Genomic DNA, 19,114 nt, shown 5'->3' with positions numbered 1-19,114 from the left:
TGTATCCCCAGAGCTGAGACTACATGCACACAACCACCACACCCAGCTCTCTTTTATATAGGTTCTTGGGCTCGAACTCAGCACCCTGCCCCCCTGTTTACAAGGCAAGCACTTTCTCAATTGAGCTATACCTGAATCTTCCATACTTTTATTAACTTGATTACTTTGCACAGAATCATGGGTAATTTTCTAAAAAGTTGTGAAATGGAAGAAATAGCAATTTGCTTTTTAAATTTTCTTCATTTATTTTTATGTGTCTTGCCTGAATGTGTATATGTGCAACACATGTGCACCTGGTGCCCTGGGAGTGCAGCACGGAAGCGGCATTGGATCCCCCTTGGAAGTGTGCAACTAGGACATGAATGGGGGTCCTCTAGAAGAGTAGCCAGTGCTCTTAATTGTGAAGCCTCTCAATTGCTTTGAGTGTGTGGTGTATGTGTGCACATAAGTGTGCCTGTGCATGCACATGCAGAGGTCAGAGGTCAAATGGGTATCGTCCCCTGCGTCCTCTCCACCTTATTTTTGAGAGAGGTTTCTCACTGTCCTGGACATTGATGTTTAGGCTAGCCTGGCAGCTAGGAAGCCTCTGGGATGTGAGCTCTGCCTCTCCCTGCCTCCCCCGGCTCTCCCAGCGCTGGGGCTATAGACTGAGGCCTCACTTGGCCCGACTTCTGTGTGTGTTCTGGGGATCTGAGTTCTAAGTCCTCCTCCTTATACTGCAAGCACTTTACCTCCAGGCCATCTCCCCAGCAGTTCCTCCTCCTAGCTTGCTTTTTCCTATTTATCTGCATTTTATTCAGAAACACAGTCCATGGGTGAGTTGTGGCACTATTTCATAGACTTTGGACATCCAGTAGCTTATCTATTGTCCCCCAAACAGATCTACTTCCTATGAAAATAGTTTAATAAACTTTTCAATTTCAGTGATCTTCCTCTGGTCACACACAAAAGCACAATTCACTGGCTTATTTTTTTATTATTTATTTTTATTTGTTTATTTATTTATTGTTTTCTTTTTCTTTTTTCAAGACAGGGTTTCTCTGTGTAGCCCTGGCTGCCCTGGAAATCACTCTGTAGACCAGGCTGGCCTTGAACTCAGAGATCTGCCTGCCTCTGCCTCCACCACCAGACTCACTGGCTTCTTTTTACATGCAAATATACACACCTCAGAGAATGGCTCGGGCGAGAGCCTAGGAACAGAGCTCAGAGGTAGAGCCCTAGCCTAGATTCAGTCCTGGGCATCAAAACAAAGAGGCGAGGGAAAAACATATTCTACATAACTAAATGATTGACTGAAGGATTTATCAGGAGCAGGTTCTGGGGACACACAGCAGAGAAGCCTGTACAAGTCTCCGATCAGGGCTCGGGATGGGAGATATTTATGAATCTGTTAGGAAGCATAAGGAAAACTGGCAAAAGGGGACTGTAAGGAGGAGAGGAAGCCCCCTCCATCAAAACACGCTGGATTTGCCTTACTTTGTGGCCACAGGTAATGTGCACTTCCAATGGCTGAGGTCTAACTGAAAATTAGACAACCAATAAGGGAGCTCATCCCTGGAGGTCTATTAACTCCCCTGATGCCTTATAGAGTTGCAAGCTCAGACATGAAGTCTTGTCTTTCTCCAGGGTCACTAACACTCACAGCTGATGCCACATGGTTTAACAGTTGAGGTAGGAAATTCAATTATAGTCAAAAATAGTTCCATTTGGACAACATGATGAAGCTCGGCTCTGCTAACAGCAATGTCATTTCTCAGGAATTTTCAAGTGTTATTAACTTCTTCAATGCTCACTGATATCCTGTGGACACTGCTAATATGAAAATACTTGTCACAACATATAGGGTACAGTGCACAGATGATTCGAGTTAGATCTCACCTGAAAGCCTCTTTCCTGCTGTCCAGCTTCCATGGTTCCAGAAAATACTATGCAAGCTGCCAAGGATGGGAAGCAATTAAACAGTCCTACCCAGCCACAACACATATGAACCAGAGTGATTACCAGCATGCAAGATATGCATAAAAGTGCAGTTAAGTGGCACTCACATATCGGGGGCAACCAACAGCTGTCTGATTGGACTTAAGGACCACTCCACAGGAGGGAAATCATGCTTTGAACTGGAAACCTAGCCAGCTTCCGGGGGGCTAGTATAGTAGTCATGGACCTTAGAAATGAGTCTACTATCACCACTTTGCTAGATCAGTGAAATTCCCTACACTATTCTTGATAAGGGTAGCTACCACCCTTCATCAAAGAAGCCTCTTTACAGCAAGTGGAGACCATCAAAGGGAGCCACAACCGGATTAGATGCAGAGATCAACATGGGAGCTCAGCCTCAATGGCCACCTCCACATCTCAGCTCTGATGTCTGTGGCTCAGGGAACATGATGGAGGACTGAAAGACTGAAGGAGCCAGAACACCAGGAAGTCTGCTGTGAAACAGCCTCCCCTTGAGACGGCTTCATAAACACGAGTGGGACGATGGCAGTATTGACAGACATACTAACATGGAAGGGGGATAAATAATTCTACAGGCTCCCATCCCTAGACAAAGAACCACAGGCAACTAATGCCTGCTGGGAGAACTACCCTCTCCCTGGGATTGAATGCCTGCTGGGAGAACTACCCTCTCCCAGGGATGAGCCCCCTTGTTAGTTGTCCAGTGCAGTGGTCAGCCTTGAAACAAACACCAACAGACTCAGCAGATTGTATTGATACATATTTGTGCATATACACACACACACACACACACTACACACACACACGTGTGTAGTGTGTGTGTGTGTGTGTGTAGTGTGTGTGTGTGTGTAGCAAAAATAATCAAAAAGAGGCTGTCAGCTCAAGAAAGGGGGGACATCAGAGGAATTTGAGGGAGGGTAGCTGGAAGGGGATGGGGGGAGGAAAGGGGGTGGGGAGTGATATAATTCTATTTCAGTATTTATTTATTTATTTAAAGATTTATTTATTCTGTGTACAGTGTTCTCGCATGTAGGCATACATACCGGAAGAGGGCACCAAACCTCATTACAGATGGTTGTGAGTCACCATGTGGTTGCTGGGAATTGAACTCGGGACCTGTGGAAGATCAGGTAGTGCTCTTAACCTCTGAGCCATCTCTCCAGGCCCCATTTCAATTTTTAAAAAGTATAAAAAAAAAAAAGAAAAAGAAAGAAAAAAAGCCAGGTGGTGGTGGCACACACCTTTAATCCCAGCACTTGGGAGGCAGAGGCAGGTGAATCTCTGTGAGTTTGAGACCAGCGTGGTCTACAAAGCAAGATCCAGGACAGGCACCAAAGCTACACAGAGAAACCCTGTCTCAAAAAAGAAAAAAAAAAATCGGGCTGGAAAGATTGCTCAGTGGTTAAGAGCACTCACTGCTCTTCCAAAGGTCCCGAGTTCAATTCCCAACACCCACATGGTAGCTCACAACTGTCTGATGGCCTCTTCTAGTATGCATATGTACATGCAGACAAAGTACCCATATCCATAAAATATATAAATATTTTTTAAAAAGTAAAAATAATCTAAAATTTTAATAAAAAAGCAAAAATAATTAAAAACTACTCATCTTGCCTAAGTAAACAGAGGCAGGCTAGAGAGAAGATGGCTCAGTGTTTAAGAGCACTGAGTGTTCTTCCAGAGGACCTGGGTTCGATTCCCAGCACCCACATGGCCACTCACAACTGTCTGTAATTCCAGTTCCAGGGGACCCGACACCCATGGCAAAACACCAATGCACATTTAACTAATTAATTAATTAATTTTGGGCTGAAGAGATGGCTCAGCAGTTAAGAGCACTGGCTGCTCTTCCACAGGTCCTGAGTTCAATTCCCAGCAACCACATGGTGGCTCACAACTGTCTGTAATGAGATCTGATGCCCTCCTCTGGTGGGCAGGCATACATGCAGACAGAATACTATATACATAAATAATCTTCAAGAAAAAAAAAAAGAGGCAATAGCCACAAGTCCTACTTTGACATCAAGCATAACTAAAGTGGTTTCCACCCTTTGCTCTGCTGTGAGGCTCTCATCTATACAACCTCTCTAGGGCTCAGTTTTCCCTTGTAAAAAAAACTAAGATATAAGGAATAGTATGTCTCAGGGAGTTGATGGACATTAAATGATGTTCGGGAAGCATTCAGCAGAGTGCGTCACATTAGTTATGTAATGATAAACAATACTTTGACCATTAGGCTGGGGAGATTTTGACAACAGTACAGCCAGGAAGAGCCCTAAGTTGTGGGCGATGAGCTGCCTGGCCCTGGTCTGTGGGCTCTCAGAGTGCTGCTTGCTACCTCATTCAGAGAGAGAATACTGACATTAAAATTACCACATAAAAATGGCAAATACTTAAAGAAACAAAAATCAATTAAGTTTCATGATAAAATAATATAGCTTTTACAATAACTTACTCTTAGAGTCATTAACGTTGACTGTCGGAATGAGATTGGAATGAACTGAAGAAAAGGGAGAGATGGATAGGTTGCTCTTTATTAGCTCTTGGGTCTTCACTGAGTCATTTACTGAACGATTTCTGAAGGGAGTGTTCAAAATGCTTCGAGTTCTCATCTGTTTTAATTTTATTTATGACACACATCGCACTCCTCCGCCCCTTCTCCCTATGCTGCCGGACATGAATGGTACAGGATGATAACCCCCACAAAGTTGAACACACTCACAGCTAGTTACGCTTTCTCCTTAAACACACAGGTTTCCTTTGGATTCTCAGGAGTGTGTGCAGGTGAAGAGAAAAACCACCAAACTTACTGTAACCGTTCCTGCCAACTTGAGTCTATAAATCCTGATCTGATACCAGTGATGGCAAGAAGACCTCAAAGGTGAACACTCCTCTTGGTTATAAAACACAAGACCGAACAGATGTGCAACGGTTTCTCCACAGCTCAGTTTTCCACGCACATCTGAACATCCCAGATTCCTTTGTCTTTTTTTTTTTTTAAATATTTATTTATTATGTGTACAGTGTTCTGTCTGCATATATGTCTGCAGGCCAGAAGAGGGCACCAGATCTCATTATAGATGGTTGTGAACCACCATCATGTGGTTGCTGGGAATTGAACTTAGGACCTCTGGAAGAACAGTCAGTGTTCTTAACCACCGAGTCATCTCTCCAGCCCCCTCCTTTGTCTCTTTAGATGCAGCCACTTCTGAGTTTACGACTCCCAAAAAGCCTTCCCAAAGTACCAGAAACACAAAAATTTTCCCTAAAAAAGGTCCTTATATAAGTCATAAGTAAATTTTAATGACTTACGTCAACGTTTAAAGATGTTTTCTTCAGCTTTATCTGACTTACCAGTAGTATTTACTTGAAAGTGTAAAACAGAGTGAATTAAACTTCTTTGACACACAAGAGACCACACACCATTCTGAGTGAGTCCAAATAATTTTCACATGAATAGCTAAACTACAGAAATGTATAATTTATTAGGACTTAAGTAAATTGCAGAGTCAGAAGTGTTTCAAAGTCACTGGTAGAAAAATTTTAAGTCAAAATATTACAACTAAGAAAGTAAGTCTGTGTGGTCTGTCCTACCATGTCACAGCAGAGCTGTGGACAGCTATGTAGCAATAGGCTCGTGCTTTTAGCACTTAACAATGGAAGTATTTTCTAAAACATGACATAATCGATTGTATTTTTAGGAAGAATTACCATTGTGAAAGCAAGTGCTATATTAGCAGTAGGGAAGTTACAGTCAATTCTCCTTTGTCTCAGCGATTTCTTTTAACAGTGTCATGCTGGAAACATTCCCTGTGCCCACAAAATTTACCAACAGGGGCTCAGTCGGTAGCATACTTGAGCCAAGGACCTGAGTTTGGATCCCTGGTACATTCCTTAAAGGCCCTACCTATAATCCCAGCACCAGGTAGGCGAAGGCAGGGGTATCCCTGGAGCTTGTTGGTAGTTGGTGTTGCCAAATCGGTGAGCTCCAGTTTTGATGAAAGATCCTGTCTTGAAAAATGAGATGGGATGCAATACAGGGAGACACTTGCCATCAAAAATGGAAGGGATGGAATACAAAACAACGCCTGCCATCTACTTCTGGCAGCCACACGCGAGCACACCCATGTGCATGCACTCACAAGCACATGTGCGCACACACACACACACACACACACACACACACACACACACATACACACACACAAACACTTCTGAAGAAAAATACTTTTCATTGGGCCAGTTAGGTCAGGTCTAGTTTTCTCAAGTGCTATCAAAAACTAAAAGTCTTCTCCCCCTCACAGCTGATTGCACTTTCTTTTTTTCTTTCAGTTGACAATTATACCATAAAAATTACTACTCAGTAAACATTGTTTAGTGGCCAGAATAGTGAAAAGTAGAAATCCTCAAGGTTTTAAAATAGTAGTTCTAAAATAAAGCTGAGCATATAAAGGCAAATAGTTATAAACAGAACCACGATGTGACTATTGCTTTTAATTCAGTAAGATTGTTCTTTAAAAAAAAAAAAAGGTATAAACATAACTACAAATGAACACTGCTATTCTCAGCACTTTCTGTCCAGAAAATTCAGTATACTATATGAAAACAACAATAAAGCATGTCAACTCATTTATGCGCAACATGATTTTCTAAATGCCAAGGTTAAACGAAGGCACCAGAAATATTGAAAAACACAGAGAAGCAATAGAGAAATACTGTGAGATTATCATAACTCAGTTTGCCACAGGAAAAATATTAAGATAAGATTGGAAATAAAATAAACAGGTTATGATATAGCCAAATTATTGTAAAATGTATCAAATTGGCTGGCTGTACACTGCAAAGGTCACAGAAACTGATTACTTTAAACTGTTTCTCCACAAATTAGCATGAATAAACACTGCTTTCCCTGGTTCCAAATACGCTATCTAAAAGTATGGTGGTGTCCCCTGGGGAAGCTTGGTTCCAGTCTGAGGCATATGAGACGGGAGGTAAGATGACAGTATTTGACAGTAATAAAGATCAGTGACATCCCACAGACTTGCAGCATCCCACTGTATTGGAAGCAGCAGAGTGCAAAAGTCAAGGACATGAGCTCTGGAGACAGACCTGTGTTCAAATCCTGGTCCCTGTACTCCGGGGTGTGTGGCCTTGGGGAAGCCTCTTATCCCTTTCCCAAACTGAATTTTCAAGACTAAAAGCAAGGACATAAGCGTTTCGTTTCTTCCCCAACAGTTGTGGGCATAGAAAGCAGGCAACTGCTCTGCCCTGAGTCACAGTCTGCATTCAAAACTAGTCATCCAAAAAATTTTCGAGACAGGGTTTCTCTGTGTAGTTTTGGTGCCTGTCCTAGATCTCGCTCTGTAGACCAGGCTGGCCTCAAACTCAGAGATCCGCCGGGCTCTGCCTCCCAAGTGCTGGGATTAGAGGCATGCACCACTGCCACCCAGCTCCAAAAAGTTTTAAAGTAGCAAAAAATATTGCCACGGTACCATGGCAGCATAAGGAAGTGTGACCTGATTGCCTACGGAGTATGACTGGCACATGGACAAGAGGTTTATAAACAAGAGTTGTGCAAGAAGCTTGCAATACCATTAGTGCTGAGTCTACCACACAGACCCAATGGACCCCATTCACCGAGTATACTCTGTGCATGAACTGAAATGTCACCTCCTCTCATGATTCTGAACAGTATTACCGGATAATTAATGGGAAAAATTAAGTTTTAATAGGCAAAAAAGAATTCAAGTGAGAAACAAAGAGTAAATACTCAGATGTTAAAAAGAGAGGGGGAAAAATGAATGATTATTTTTAATATATCGGTTTATCTATTGTAATTCTTATACTTAAAAGCAACTGTTTGAAGTAGAATCCCACTGCACAATGTCAGAATGTGTATAATTTTATCACAAATATAAAAACTCGTTGACGGCTAAGATAAACTCTAAATTAAGTACGAAATTAAATCCAAAGAAAAATAATTTATTTATCATATTTAAACACACAGTCGTGTCGAGCAGCTCTCATATGCACATACATATACATATGATATATGTAAATAACTCCTGCAGTGACTTCAACTACCTAAGCAGCAGTGCCAAGTCCAGTGGACTGTAATGCATCTCAAGAGAAGGGTGCAAACAGAAGGACAGTAATGGCCCAGAGGTCCTTACAAGGTGCTTTTGCGGGGTGAGGGGGGCAGGTTTGTTTTGGCTCACAGAAGAGCCTGCTTTTAAAGCCCAGGATTAAAAAATACCTTTCAGGTGACAGCACCAAGAAGCTTATGCAACCGACCCCTTTCACCTTTTAGGCTGAAGGTCAGCTCTGGACCCTAGAATTTTTTTCCAAGCGAAAAAAATACATCATGTAGTATTTAAAATGGTACTGATGGTGTCACAGTGAGAAGGTATTTAGAGATGCAGTTCATCCTGTAACCCAATACACTCGTTTTCCAAACTACCACTGGAGAGCCCAAGGGGAGTTCAGACATAAAGTTTTGTCTAATATAGAAGCATGTGCGCTCTGCACAGTAAGTACTTGTGAACTTCTGTTTGATGTGCACTAAGAGAAGCTCACATTGGAGAACACAGGTCTGGGTTGCTGTGAAGGCCGCCACTGTTTCACACCTAAGTTTTGCCCTTTGGAGCCCCCTGCAGGTTCTAATAACCAAATCCCACGGCAAGTAACTCTAGTTGGAGGGGAGGTGGTAGTTCAGAGACTGAAATCTAACTTTACTCAGATACACGTTTACAGATGGACAGCATGTAGCCTACGAACTAAAAACAGCCTATGAGCAGCCTCATTCCTCCTTGAGGAACAAACTAATATGGCAAGGTCCAGATTAGTCCTTGCTATTATTTAACTGAAATGTTATCGGCATCTCTCAGCAGCGGTCTGGGGGTGAATGAAGAAGTCACAATGTTTTATGAGATATTAGCAAAGCTAAAATTGCTAAAAAAAAAAAAAATTTTTTTTGAGTAAAAAACACCCACACAGAATCTGACATAAACATAAAAGCAACGTTTTACACGTTTATCTTAGACTACCAAACAACTTCCATGACAAAAAAAAAATCTTAAAAATAAACACTATTTTGACCTTAACTGTGACTGTATCAAGTCACCTGTCTCAGACTGCTGGGAAGGTTTGGTTAACCCAAGGCAGGTAAGCAGGTAAGAGGCCACATGGCAGATGATCCTTTGAAACACCAACTCTTAGTTATATCAATTTATCAGAGGTGAAAGTGATTTTTAACACATATAATAGCAGTGTTAGTCTGAGCCAATGATGGTTAGCTCCTAAAGTTAGAAAATATAAAATGTGCAGGTCTGCCCTGAAATTAATGTGATCCAATGTGCTCTACTGTAAACCAACCTGGACACACACTCCAGGATCATGTCTACTATAACTAAATTCTGACTAGGTCTTATCTGGGGCTCATAACCTAAAACTGATCCTTTTTTTTTTTTTTTTTTTTTTTTTTTTTGCCTTAGTATAATTTACATCAGAATCAGGAATAAACAACAAAAAACATCAATAAAACCAGTAATTTTTGCTAACCAGAGCTCCACTTTAGCAAAAAACGGTGTTCCTTTTGGACACATACAATTTGGACACATACGCATGGGATCATCTATGATCTAATCAAAACAAATGTTAACAGGCACCTCCTTTGCCAGTCAAATTATATAGACATTCTTCTAATTTTCTGAAAAGGGTGAGAATAGAATGGACCATTTTTCAGTATTTTCTTGAAGAAAAAAAAACATTCTTAGAGAAGGCATAGTCACTTGGAGGGGTATTTTATAATATCAACTTACAAATTAATAGGTGTCCAAGTAACATACTTCCTGTACTCTTTCTCACCATGGAATCCTGGTGCTCCCTGATACGTCTGTGATCCATCTTCTCTGAAGGGCCCTTTTCTTTCTCCTAGTCTAAATATCCTTCCTACTGTTGGTAGGCATATTGAACGTCTTTAGTACTAAAATAAATGTCTTTGTTAAATTGCTTGTGTTTTGTTTCAAGATATAAACTTATTCACAACCCAAAAACATGATTATGAAAGGTTAATCAGGGAGCTGGAGAGATGGTACAGTAGTACTTCCAGAGGACCCTCAGCACCCACCATGGCAGCTAACAATTATCCTCCAGTTCCAGGGGCTCCGACACCCCCTGCTGACCTCTGTAGGTAATAAACACATGTGGTATACAGACATACTTACAGACAGAACACCCACACACATAAAATAAAATCAGTCAATCTTTCTTTCTTTTTCTAAAGTTACTTATTAGCTGAACTGGCATATTTTTCTCCCAGTCTTCCTCCCTCTCTCTTTTTCTGAACTAGGACTTCACTTTGGGACTCTCTGGTGAGACTCCCATGCAGGGACACCAGGCATATGCTGCCATGCTCCTCTGTGGTCCAGACTACCTTGCTGAAGGAATAATTCCGTTCAATATTTAAACCAGTGGATCTGAATCCAACTTCATATTAAGCAACAGTCTCTCATGTACATAAAGCATTCACGAATATCCACTACTCATTCAGGCTCACAAGCAAGCTCACATTCACATTTCTTTCTTTCCAGAACAAGCCAGAATTACAGCTCTTTTAGTGATTGTTATAATTTTTGGAATGGTTCATAAATTTTCCAGATTCTTTTAAATTTGTAATATTTTCATCTTTTTTTCTTTTTTCCCCCCAATTGTGAACCATTCCATATTGCATCTTTATTGCAAAAGTCAACATGCTTCTTAGAAATTCAGATTGTAATCGATAAAACAAACATTACATATATGAATTTAAATGTATAAACAGTTAGAAATCCAACAATATCTCCTATATACTATTACACAAGTTCACAATCTTGTAAAAACTATAATACAGGCATACTATACATCAAGAGGAAACACTATTCCTTTTCACATGATTTTTTTCTTTTTGAAATAATCATCCATCACCACAGATCTTTTTCACTATAAAAGGACTGTTTCCCAATGTCTCAGCTGGTGACATTTTCCCAATGCTTCAAGAAGAAACTGAGAAGAATTTCGTATTCCTTGGGGTTACCTTTTTAGGTTTGGGCAGAAATCTAGTAAATTTGACTGACCTAGTCACTGGCTACATGGAGCACATACTAGGAACAGCAGAATTTGCCTCAAATGCTAAATGTTATCTCTATAAACAAAGATGCCAAGAAAACAGGTCATGGTGTGGAATTCTAACAGTCGGAGATTGGTGGATGGGGGTAAAGGGGAGAGATATACACATACACATATTCAGCTAATTTATGCTAACCTTAGTATAATTAATCTCTATTTTATAATTCATTTTTGAGTGAAACACATTGGAAAAGAATTTTAGTTATTTAGGAATACTGAAAACCCAAGTTCTGTACTAAGGACCAAAAACCTTACTGAAAAATGATCTATTCTTCACATTAGCACCTTTCTCTTTCATCCTCTGCCCCCAATAACTAAAAAGCCAAACAAATCCTCAACTCTCTCTAGTGAGTGTATAAAGATGTCAATTTTAAGGTTAAAAAAAAATCATATGAAAAGGAATCTCATTCTGCTGAATGTCAGTCTATGGAGACTTTCTTACGGCTTCACTAATTTACTGTTATTTTCAGTTTCCAAATACAAAAATACAACAATTCTTATTGAAATCTATACGCTGGTAGTTTTAGTACACAAAAGAAAAAAAAACCCAAACAAATTATTTACAAAATTATACAGTTTAAGAAAAAACTTTGTACAAAAAATATATAAATCCTTTGTTCCCTCTATCACGTTTAAATGGTCAGGACTCAAAATATTCACCACAATGAATCTTTCCAAATATATACTGACTGAGCCACAGACATCAAGAAAATTTCATTAGAGATGATGGAGAAGTAAGGAGCAAGATGCTTACTGCAGGTTCCCTGTTCTAACGTGTTCCTTCTTTGTGGGCTCACTTCAGCCCCGGTGTTAGCAGAAAAAAATAACCTGGAGAGGAAGTCCCACTACAAAGGGAAAACTACACAAACTTAAAAAGGATCCTGATGTTTGACACGTCATTCCAAGACAATATGAAGAGAAAAAAGATGATCAGAAGGTGGGATCTAACTTCTTGTCACTATGTAAATCTAGAGTCCTAATGGTTTTAGGTTTCTGAGTGAACTATTTCTATTTTAAGAAACAGTCTTTACCTCAGGGAACAAAACCCTGACACAGTTAGTGATCACCAAGAACCTTCTGCAGCCAACAGGAAGTTTCAAATTTCACACCACACATATTATAAAAACACAGATGTGTATCTCCTTGAAAAAGTGACATCCTATGTACAGTAATCATTTCATTTCCCCAGTAGTCAGTACAGCGTAGTGTTGCTCCTCTGCTTTTCCATCTAACATTCAGAACACAAGGACATAAATTTACACGTATATTTTACCTAACAGATACTCTGTACAGTGTACAGTAAAAAAGCACACAGTAAAGGAAACTGCCTACTAAAGTATGCGTATGTTCATGGACAGCAACATCTATAAAATTATGAAAATATAAGGTCATCTGATCAATGTCAAGTTAGAATCTCATTTATTACTAGCATATGCAGACTCCTAACCCCCACCTCAGCACCTCTCCATCATGGTTACAATTTAGGAAAAGAACTTCAGATATCTTTAACCCGTTTGTGTAACTAGAACTACGCTGAAGCTTCAAAAAGGGAGGGAAGCGAGTAACTCTTTCCCCTAAAATTCTGCCTTTATTTTTATCAAAAGGTAACTTACTTATAAAGGTGCTGGTTTAAACCTTTTTCTGATGACTGATTCTTGATTGCCCAACTCAATCACTTATTTAAAAAGTTAGGCCTATTAATTAAAAGGGATGAGGAATAATAAGGGGAATGAATGAAGGGATAAAAGGCAAACTGAAAATTATTAAAAAAAAAAAAAAAAAGAGAGAGAAGACCAACTGAAGCGATGCTCACCACTTATCAAAGCAAGGAAGGATGAGTGCAGAAGCCCCGGAGCGAGTGTGAGGAGAGGCAGAGGACCACAGAGGCAGCTACAGCGCTCTGCAGCATCTGTGACGGAGATGGTAGTTTCACTGAGGTACTGCTGCACATAAACTCCGAAAGACTATTGTAAAGTGGGCTCTTTCATAGTAAAAAAAAAAAAAAAAATTTACTTTTCTTCCAAGCTCATCCTTGAAAGAAAAGGGTATTTAAATTAGGAATATCTTCTACTGTCTGACGACCCATCCATAATAGCTAAGAGTTAAGAGATTCCAGGCGATTTTGACATTTAATGAAATTTTTATCAGCAGATTTATAATCCAAAATAAACTTTCTGAACACCCTGTCTTTACATTGTAATCCAGCACCAAGAGCAGAAACAGATGGTGTGGAAAGTAAGGTTCTAGAGAATCCGGTCACTCCTGCGGATCTTCACAACTGCACAAAGTCATGGCCTTTGGTGATCTGATATCTCAGACAATTATGAGATGTGTTGGAATAGCAACTTGCTGTCCTTAAACCTACTGTGTTGAAGAGAAAAATAAAAAAAATTTTTGGCTCATTGACTTCTTTAAATAATTTTAAAAAGTTGTTCTTCTAAACAATATTTCTAAAAATTACACAGCTCGCATCAAATTTCATCTTCGCCACGAACGAGACTCATATTCATCTTCGTCTTCATCATCATCATCATGCAAAAACAAATCTGAGGTTTCTGTTTCCTAAAGAAAGAAGAGTACAACTGCTTAGCTGTGCACAAATGCAAAGTCAAACAGCCACCTGATAAGCAGACTAGCTTAAAATGCAGGTCAGATTTACAAAAATATACAAGTAGTTTATTTTCAGGGCAACAAACAAAACTACCAACCAACCAACAACCCCAATCTTTTAATATGGAGAATAGTGTGGTATCTTGCCACATTTAAACAAATGATCAACTCAGATACAACAAAGACGTTTGTTTCTTTGTAATGGAAACATTCAACATTCTTAATAGTGACCTTGAATTATGCAACACAACACGGAGATCTGTCAATATAATGTGGCTAATTCTCTAACAGAATACTAGAGCCTTTGTTTCCTATCTGGCTGTGATTTTGTACCTTCTAACCCATTTCTCCTCCCCATATCCCAGAATACACCTTAAAAATGGATATTACTATTTATCCTCTGTTTATATTGAAAACATTAATAGGAGATTTCCATTCCAATAACACTAAGAAAATAAAATGCTATGTGGAAGTCAGCCATCTCAGTACACGCCTATAATAGCACTCAGGAGACTGAGGCAGCATTTTGTGAGTTTGAAGGTAGCCTGGGCACAGGGTAAAATCCTGTCTCAAAAAGCAAAAGAATAAAACAAACTATTAAGTGGATATTTAGAAAGAGTTAGTCAATATATGTGTGTTGTATACACACACACACACACACACACACACACACACACACACACTGCCAATTATAAAAAATAATTAAAACTGATTTTACTCCATTAACAAAAATGAGGAAAATCAGCAACTTTTCCAGTTTTTCCTGGGCTATCTATCATTGATTTGTGAGTAGATATGCTAGCTTTCTCTCCATGACATGACATTCTACATCTTATATAAAAATCTAAAATCTGACACAAAATGGGAATATCTACAAACATCACCAGCATGGAAGACTTACTTTCTTCCTAACCTGGGAACACTCCTGTTTTTGTTATATAAACTTGTCCATATAGTCAGAACATACTTCATTAACTAGAAAAACTTGATTCTTTTAAAAAAGCAAGATTAGGGGCCTGGAAAGATGGCTCAGTGGTTGAAAGCAGTGACTGCTCTTCCAGAAGACCCAGGTTCAATTCCCAGCACCCACATGGCAGCTCACAACTGTCTGTAACTACAGTTCCAGGCCTTCTGACACCCTTACACAGACATACATGCAGGTGAAACACCAATGAACATAAAATAAAAATAAATTATTAAAAATAAAATAAAATAAAAAAATAAAAAGATTATAGAATCAGAAGTAATTTACATTGTGGGCTCAATGTTCTCTATAATAAACTAATTAGAATACAAAAATACAAAATTACTTCTGATATTTTAAGAGACTACTACTTCTAGACTGGTTTTAACTAACTGAATAAAAGAAAAGTAGGTGTCTATTTTTAAATGTACAGTATTTGATATAAAGAAAAACAGAGAGGAAGTACTGGAATTCAAATCTTATTTTAATGGTTGAATTTACCTCTTCTTTGACTTCTTCTTCCTCAGTCTCAGTAGATATAGATGGTACCTTGGGCTTGTGCCATGATATCTGTAGCCGACGGTCTTTGAATTTTGACCCTTGGTTTGCAGCCTAAAGTGTATTTTAAAAGAACACGTAAGTATGCACTCCTATTTCCTAAGGATTTCTCCAAACACTGTGCTATTGAAAAAGTGTAATGGTCTGAGGGAACATGATCTGTTAAGGCGGGGCCCATTGATCAAGGCACCGCTAGGTCTGGTGCCTTAACCCTGCTGTGTTACAGTCACTCTACTGTGCAAGGCAGGATGAGGGTAACAAATACTTTCTTCAATGACTGACCTCGTGACTTTGATATTTATACATAAAACCTTCAAATCCTGTAATTTCTGAGATGAATCATCTCATGTCAGTCACTGCAATGCATTTTTCAGTTATGCCTGATAAAGCTCTTCAGAGCCACACAAACACACACACACACACACACACACCATCCCCCAACCTTCTTTTCCAGAGATGGGGCCTTGACAGAGCCCAGGTTGATTTGGAACTCAAACTCCTGCCACAGCTTCCCAAGCACTCGTATTACAGATGTGTGCCATGATGCTCACTCTCTTTTCTCAAGTGCTCAGAACTGCCTATCTTTATATTCAACAAATGTTAATTAGAGCTGGGCTTGGTGTCTAATACCTATAATCCCAGCACCATGGAGGCTGAGAAAGGATTACTTCAAGTTCAGCCTGGCTACATTCTGAGTTCCAGAAAGGGTCTGAACTACAGAATGAGATCTGGTCAAAAAGAAAAGAAAAAGTCACATAGTCCCAACTCACGGTAAAACTTCTCTTTCTTTCTTTTCTCTTTTTCGGGTATCATTGTGGGTTGAACCCAGGGTCTTGCACACAATATGCAAGGGTCCACCACAGAGTTATATCCCTAACCCCTAAGTGTTTTCCTCAGGACTACTTTCTAAATACTTCTCAGCAAATGTCCATGAAGACATTTTATTTATTTACTTATTTCTTTATATAGAGAAAAGAATGAACCCAGGTTTTGCACATGCTATGTACCACTATATGCAAGCACTGTGCCACTAAACTACATTTCTAGACTTATTTCGTTTTGTTTTGTTTTTGTTTTTCGAGACAGGGTTTCTCTGTGTAGCTTTGCTCCTTCCCTGGAACTCACACTGTAGACCAGGTTGGCCTCAAACTCACAGAGATCTGCCTGGCTCTGCCTCCCGAGTGCTGGGATTAAAGGCATGCGCCACCACTGCCCAACCATTTCTAGACTTAAATGATATACATACATATGTTTTAGGAAAACAAAGTTAAATTAATAACAAAAGTCTAAGGTGGCTTAATGAGTTAAAGCATTCATCCCACAAGCTTGATAACGTCTTTGATCCCTGAGAACCAGCTCCCACAGTTTATCTGTTGACCTCCTAGTACATGGGTGTGTCGTGGCATAAGCAGCCCCCCACTCCCCACACAAGATTCTAAGGTATCTGAGGTTGGTGCTGTTTACTTCCTTCTATATTTCAGATATCTAAGTTTTCTTCAGTGAACACCATGAAAGATACTGCTCCATGATCAACAACTTTAACTTTTCTCCATGTTAACAGAATCTGAGGGCAATTCTGCTCAGAGGGCAACTCAAGAGTAGTTTAAGTTAATCACAGTAACTGGTTCCCCTCAGAAAAGATCAATTCAGATGTGTGTGTGTGTGTGTGTGTGTGTGTGTGTGTGTGTGTGTGAGAGAGAGAGAGAGAGAGAGAGAGAGAGAGAGAGAGAGAGAGAGAGAGAGAGAGAGATACTTATGGCTAAGACATGAAAGCATACCACTGGGTGTGAGTCAGGATGGGAGAGTTAAGAAAGTTTGTTGGGAAGACGATGGCATTTTAAAAACTGGCATAAGAAACACACCCTCCTTTTTGCCTCTGGACATTCTTGTTGGAAGCTGTGGTGTTTGTGTTGTTGCAGACATTCTGGCAGCCTGAGGAAAAGATAGCCACCACTCAACATAGCAGGAAAGTAGAAGAGAAATAGAGTAGGAGCTTGTGTGTTCAAGTGATGCTAAAATCTCCCTAAAGATTCTTGAATGGAAAGAAAATAGAGGGTGGGCGAGATGGCTCAGCAGGTAAAGGTGCTTACTGCCAAGTAAGACAATGTGAGTTCAGTCCACATGCTAGAAGGAGAACCAACTCCTGAAAGCCTTCCTCTGAGCTCCACACACGCACAGTAGCATGTGTGCCCACACACATCACATACACAAGACAACTAAATGTAAACTTTTGAGACGGTAAGAGGGAGGAAAATAGAGGCTGAGGAAATGGCTTGGTGGTTAAAGTTCTTGCCATGTCACTAATCATGGTGACCCAAGTTCATATCCCTAGCAGCTACATAAAAACTAGGAGCAGCAGAGAGCATCTGCAACCCCAGTGTTGGGGAGGAAACAAGGGCAGAGACAGGCAGATGCCTGGGGCATGCTGGCCAGCCAGTCTAGCTACAACAATAAGCTCCAAATTTCAATGAGAAACCATGTCTCAAAAAGTAAAATGGAAAGTGACAGAGAAAAGAACAGTTAATGTCAACCTCTAGCTTCCACAGGCATGTACACACATGTGCAAACACAGGAATATACACATACATATATACCTCATACTCAAAGACAGTTTACATTTTCAAAGTATGTTACTTGGCAGCCAGATGCATCTTTAGGCAAGTATATGTTATTTTGTAATCAAGAAAGGAGAAAAAAAATCCAAGTACCACACCCTCCATCACTGAGTACAACAAATAAACCACACTATACAATTAAAAATTTTATGGTTAGAGCCAGGAATGGTGGTACACATCTATGATCCCAGCTCTTGGAAGACAGAAGCAGACAGAGCTCTGAATTTGAGGCCAGACTAATCTACATATTGTATGCCAGGCCAGCCAAAGCAATAGAGTGAGAGCCTGCCTCAAAATAACAACGGACAACTTAGTAGTGTCCACTCCTTGAAAAATTCCTCTGTGCAGTCCAACACTTAGGAAAACCATTTTCCATAATGCACTCACCAAATCTCTTCAAGAAGGGATGAAGGAGAGTGTAAAAGTACCTGTCCTGTTTGTGCTCTTTAAACAAGACTCTAGGACTTCAGGATTAAACTTTAAATCCTTAATGAGAATTCTTCATAAACCTCTTTAGCATCAGCCAATCATGGTGGCACATTCTAGAATCCCAGCACTTGGTCAATAGAGACAAGAGGATCATTAATTCAAGGCAGGCCTTGGTGACGTAGTAAGCTTGAAGCCACCTTGAATTATATAGCACTCCATCTCAAAAACAACAACAACAACAAAAACAACAACAACAACAAACCCAAAGGGCAAGAGAGACTGCTCAGAGGTTAAAAGCACTTGCTGCTCTTCCAGAGGATCCCTTTCAGTTCCCAGCATCTTCACAGCCATTTGTAACTACAGCTCCAGGGGATGTAATACCCTCTTCTGGCCTTGTTGGGCATCTGCATACATGTACATTCATGCACACACACACACACACACACACACACACACACACACACACACACACGTATACAATTACACACATAAATCTTTACAAAAAAAGCAGCACCAACAAAAACAGATCTTTACTGTCCTCAGATCTCTGTGACATAAAGAATATATTCTTTTTAAAAAGCTTTTCCTGAACTCATTGATTTTGATTCTTAAATGTATAAAGTTCTATTCATATATGACAATATTTCATACTTAAGGACTTACACTTACACTTAATGTTTACACTTAATGTAAACATGTCTTACACTTAATATTTAAAGTAATAAAATAACATATGCCAGAGCTCTGCAAACTACAGTTCTCAAACCACATGTAACAGAGAAGTCTGATTTTGTTTTCTTGTTTTTATTTTTGG

The 19,114-nt window shown here is 39.8% G+C and overlaps 1 protein-coding gene across 3 annotated transcripts in view; it reads right to left on the bottom strand.

Moving 5' to 3' along the window:
* Positions 1-6,433: 6,433 nt before the first annotated feature.
* Rbm27 (RNA binding motif protein 27) overlaps positions 6,434-19,114 on the bottom strand; it is a 73,188-nt gene continuing 60,507 nt past the window's right edge. For all 3 annotated transcript variants that reach the window (XM_052742094.1, XM_052742096.1, XM_052742095.1), the window contains 2 exons: positions 15,200-15,310; positions 6,434-13,686 (listed from right to left, as the gene is read on the bottom strand). In XM_052742094.1, coding sequence (XP_052598054.1) covers positions 13,603-13,686; positions 15,200-15,310 — 195 coding nt within the window. In that variant the 3' untranslated portion in view covers positions 6,434-13,602. The remainder of the gene's footprint in view (positions 13,687-15,199; positions 15,311-19,114) is intronic.

This window comes from Peromyscus californicus, unplaced genomic scaffold (assembly GCF_007827085.1).
Source record: "Peromyscus californicus insignis strain IS unplaced genomic scaffold, ASM782708v3 Scaffold_17__1_contigs__length_78620276, whole genome shotgun sequence".
Lineage (NCBI taxonomy): Eukaryota > Metazoa > Chordata > Mammalia > Rodentia > Cricetidae > Peromyscus > Peromyscus californicus.
This window is presented reverse-complemented; position numbering and strand designations above follow the sequence as displayed.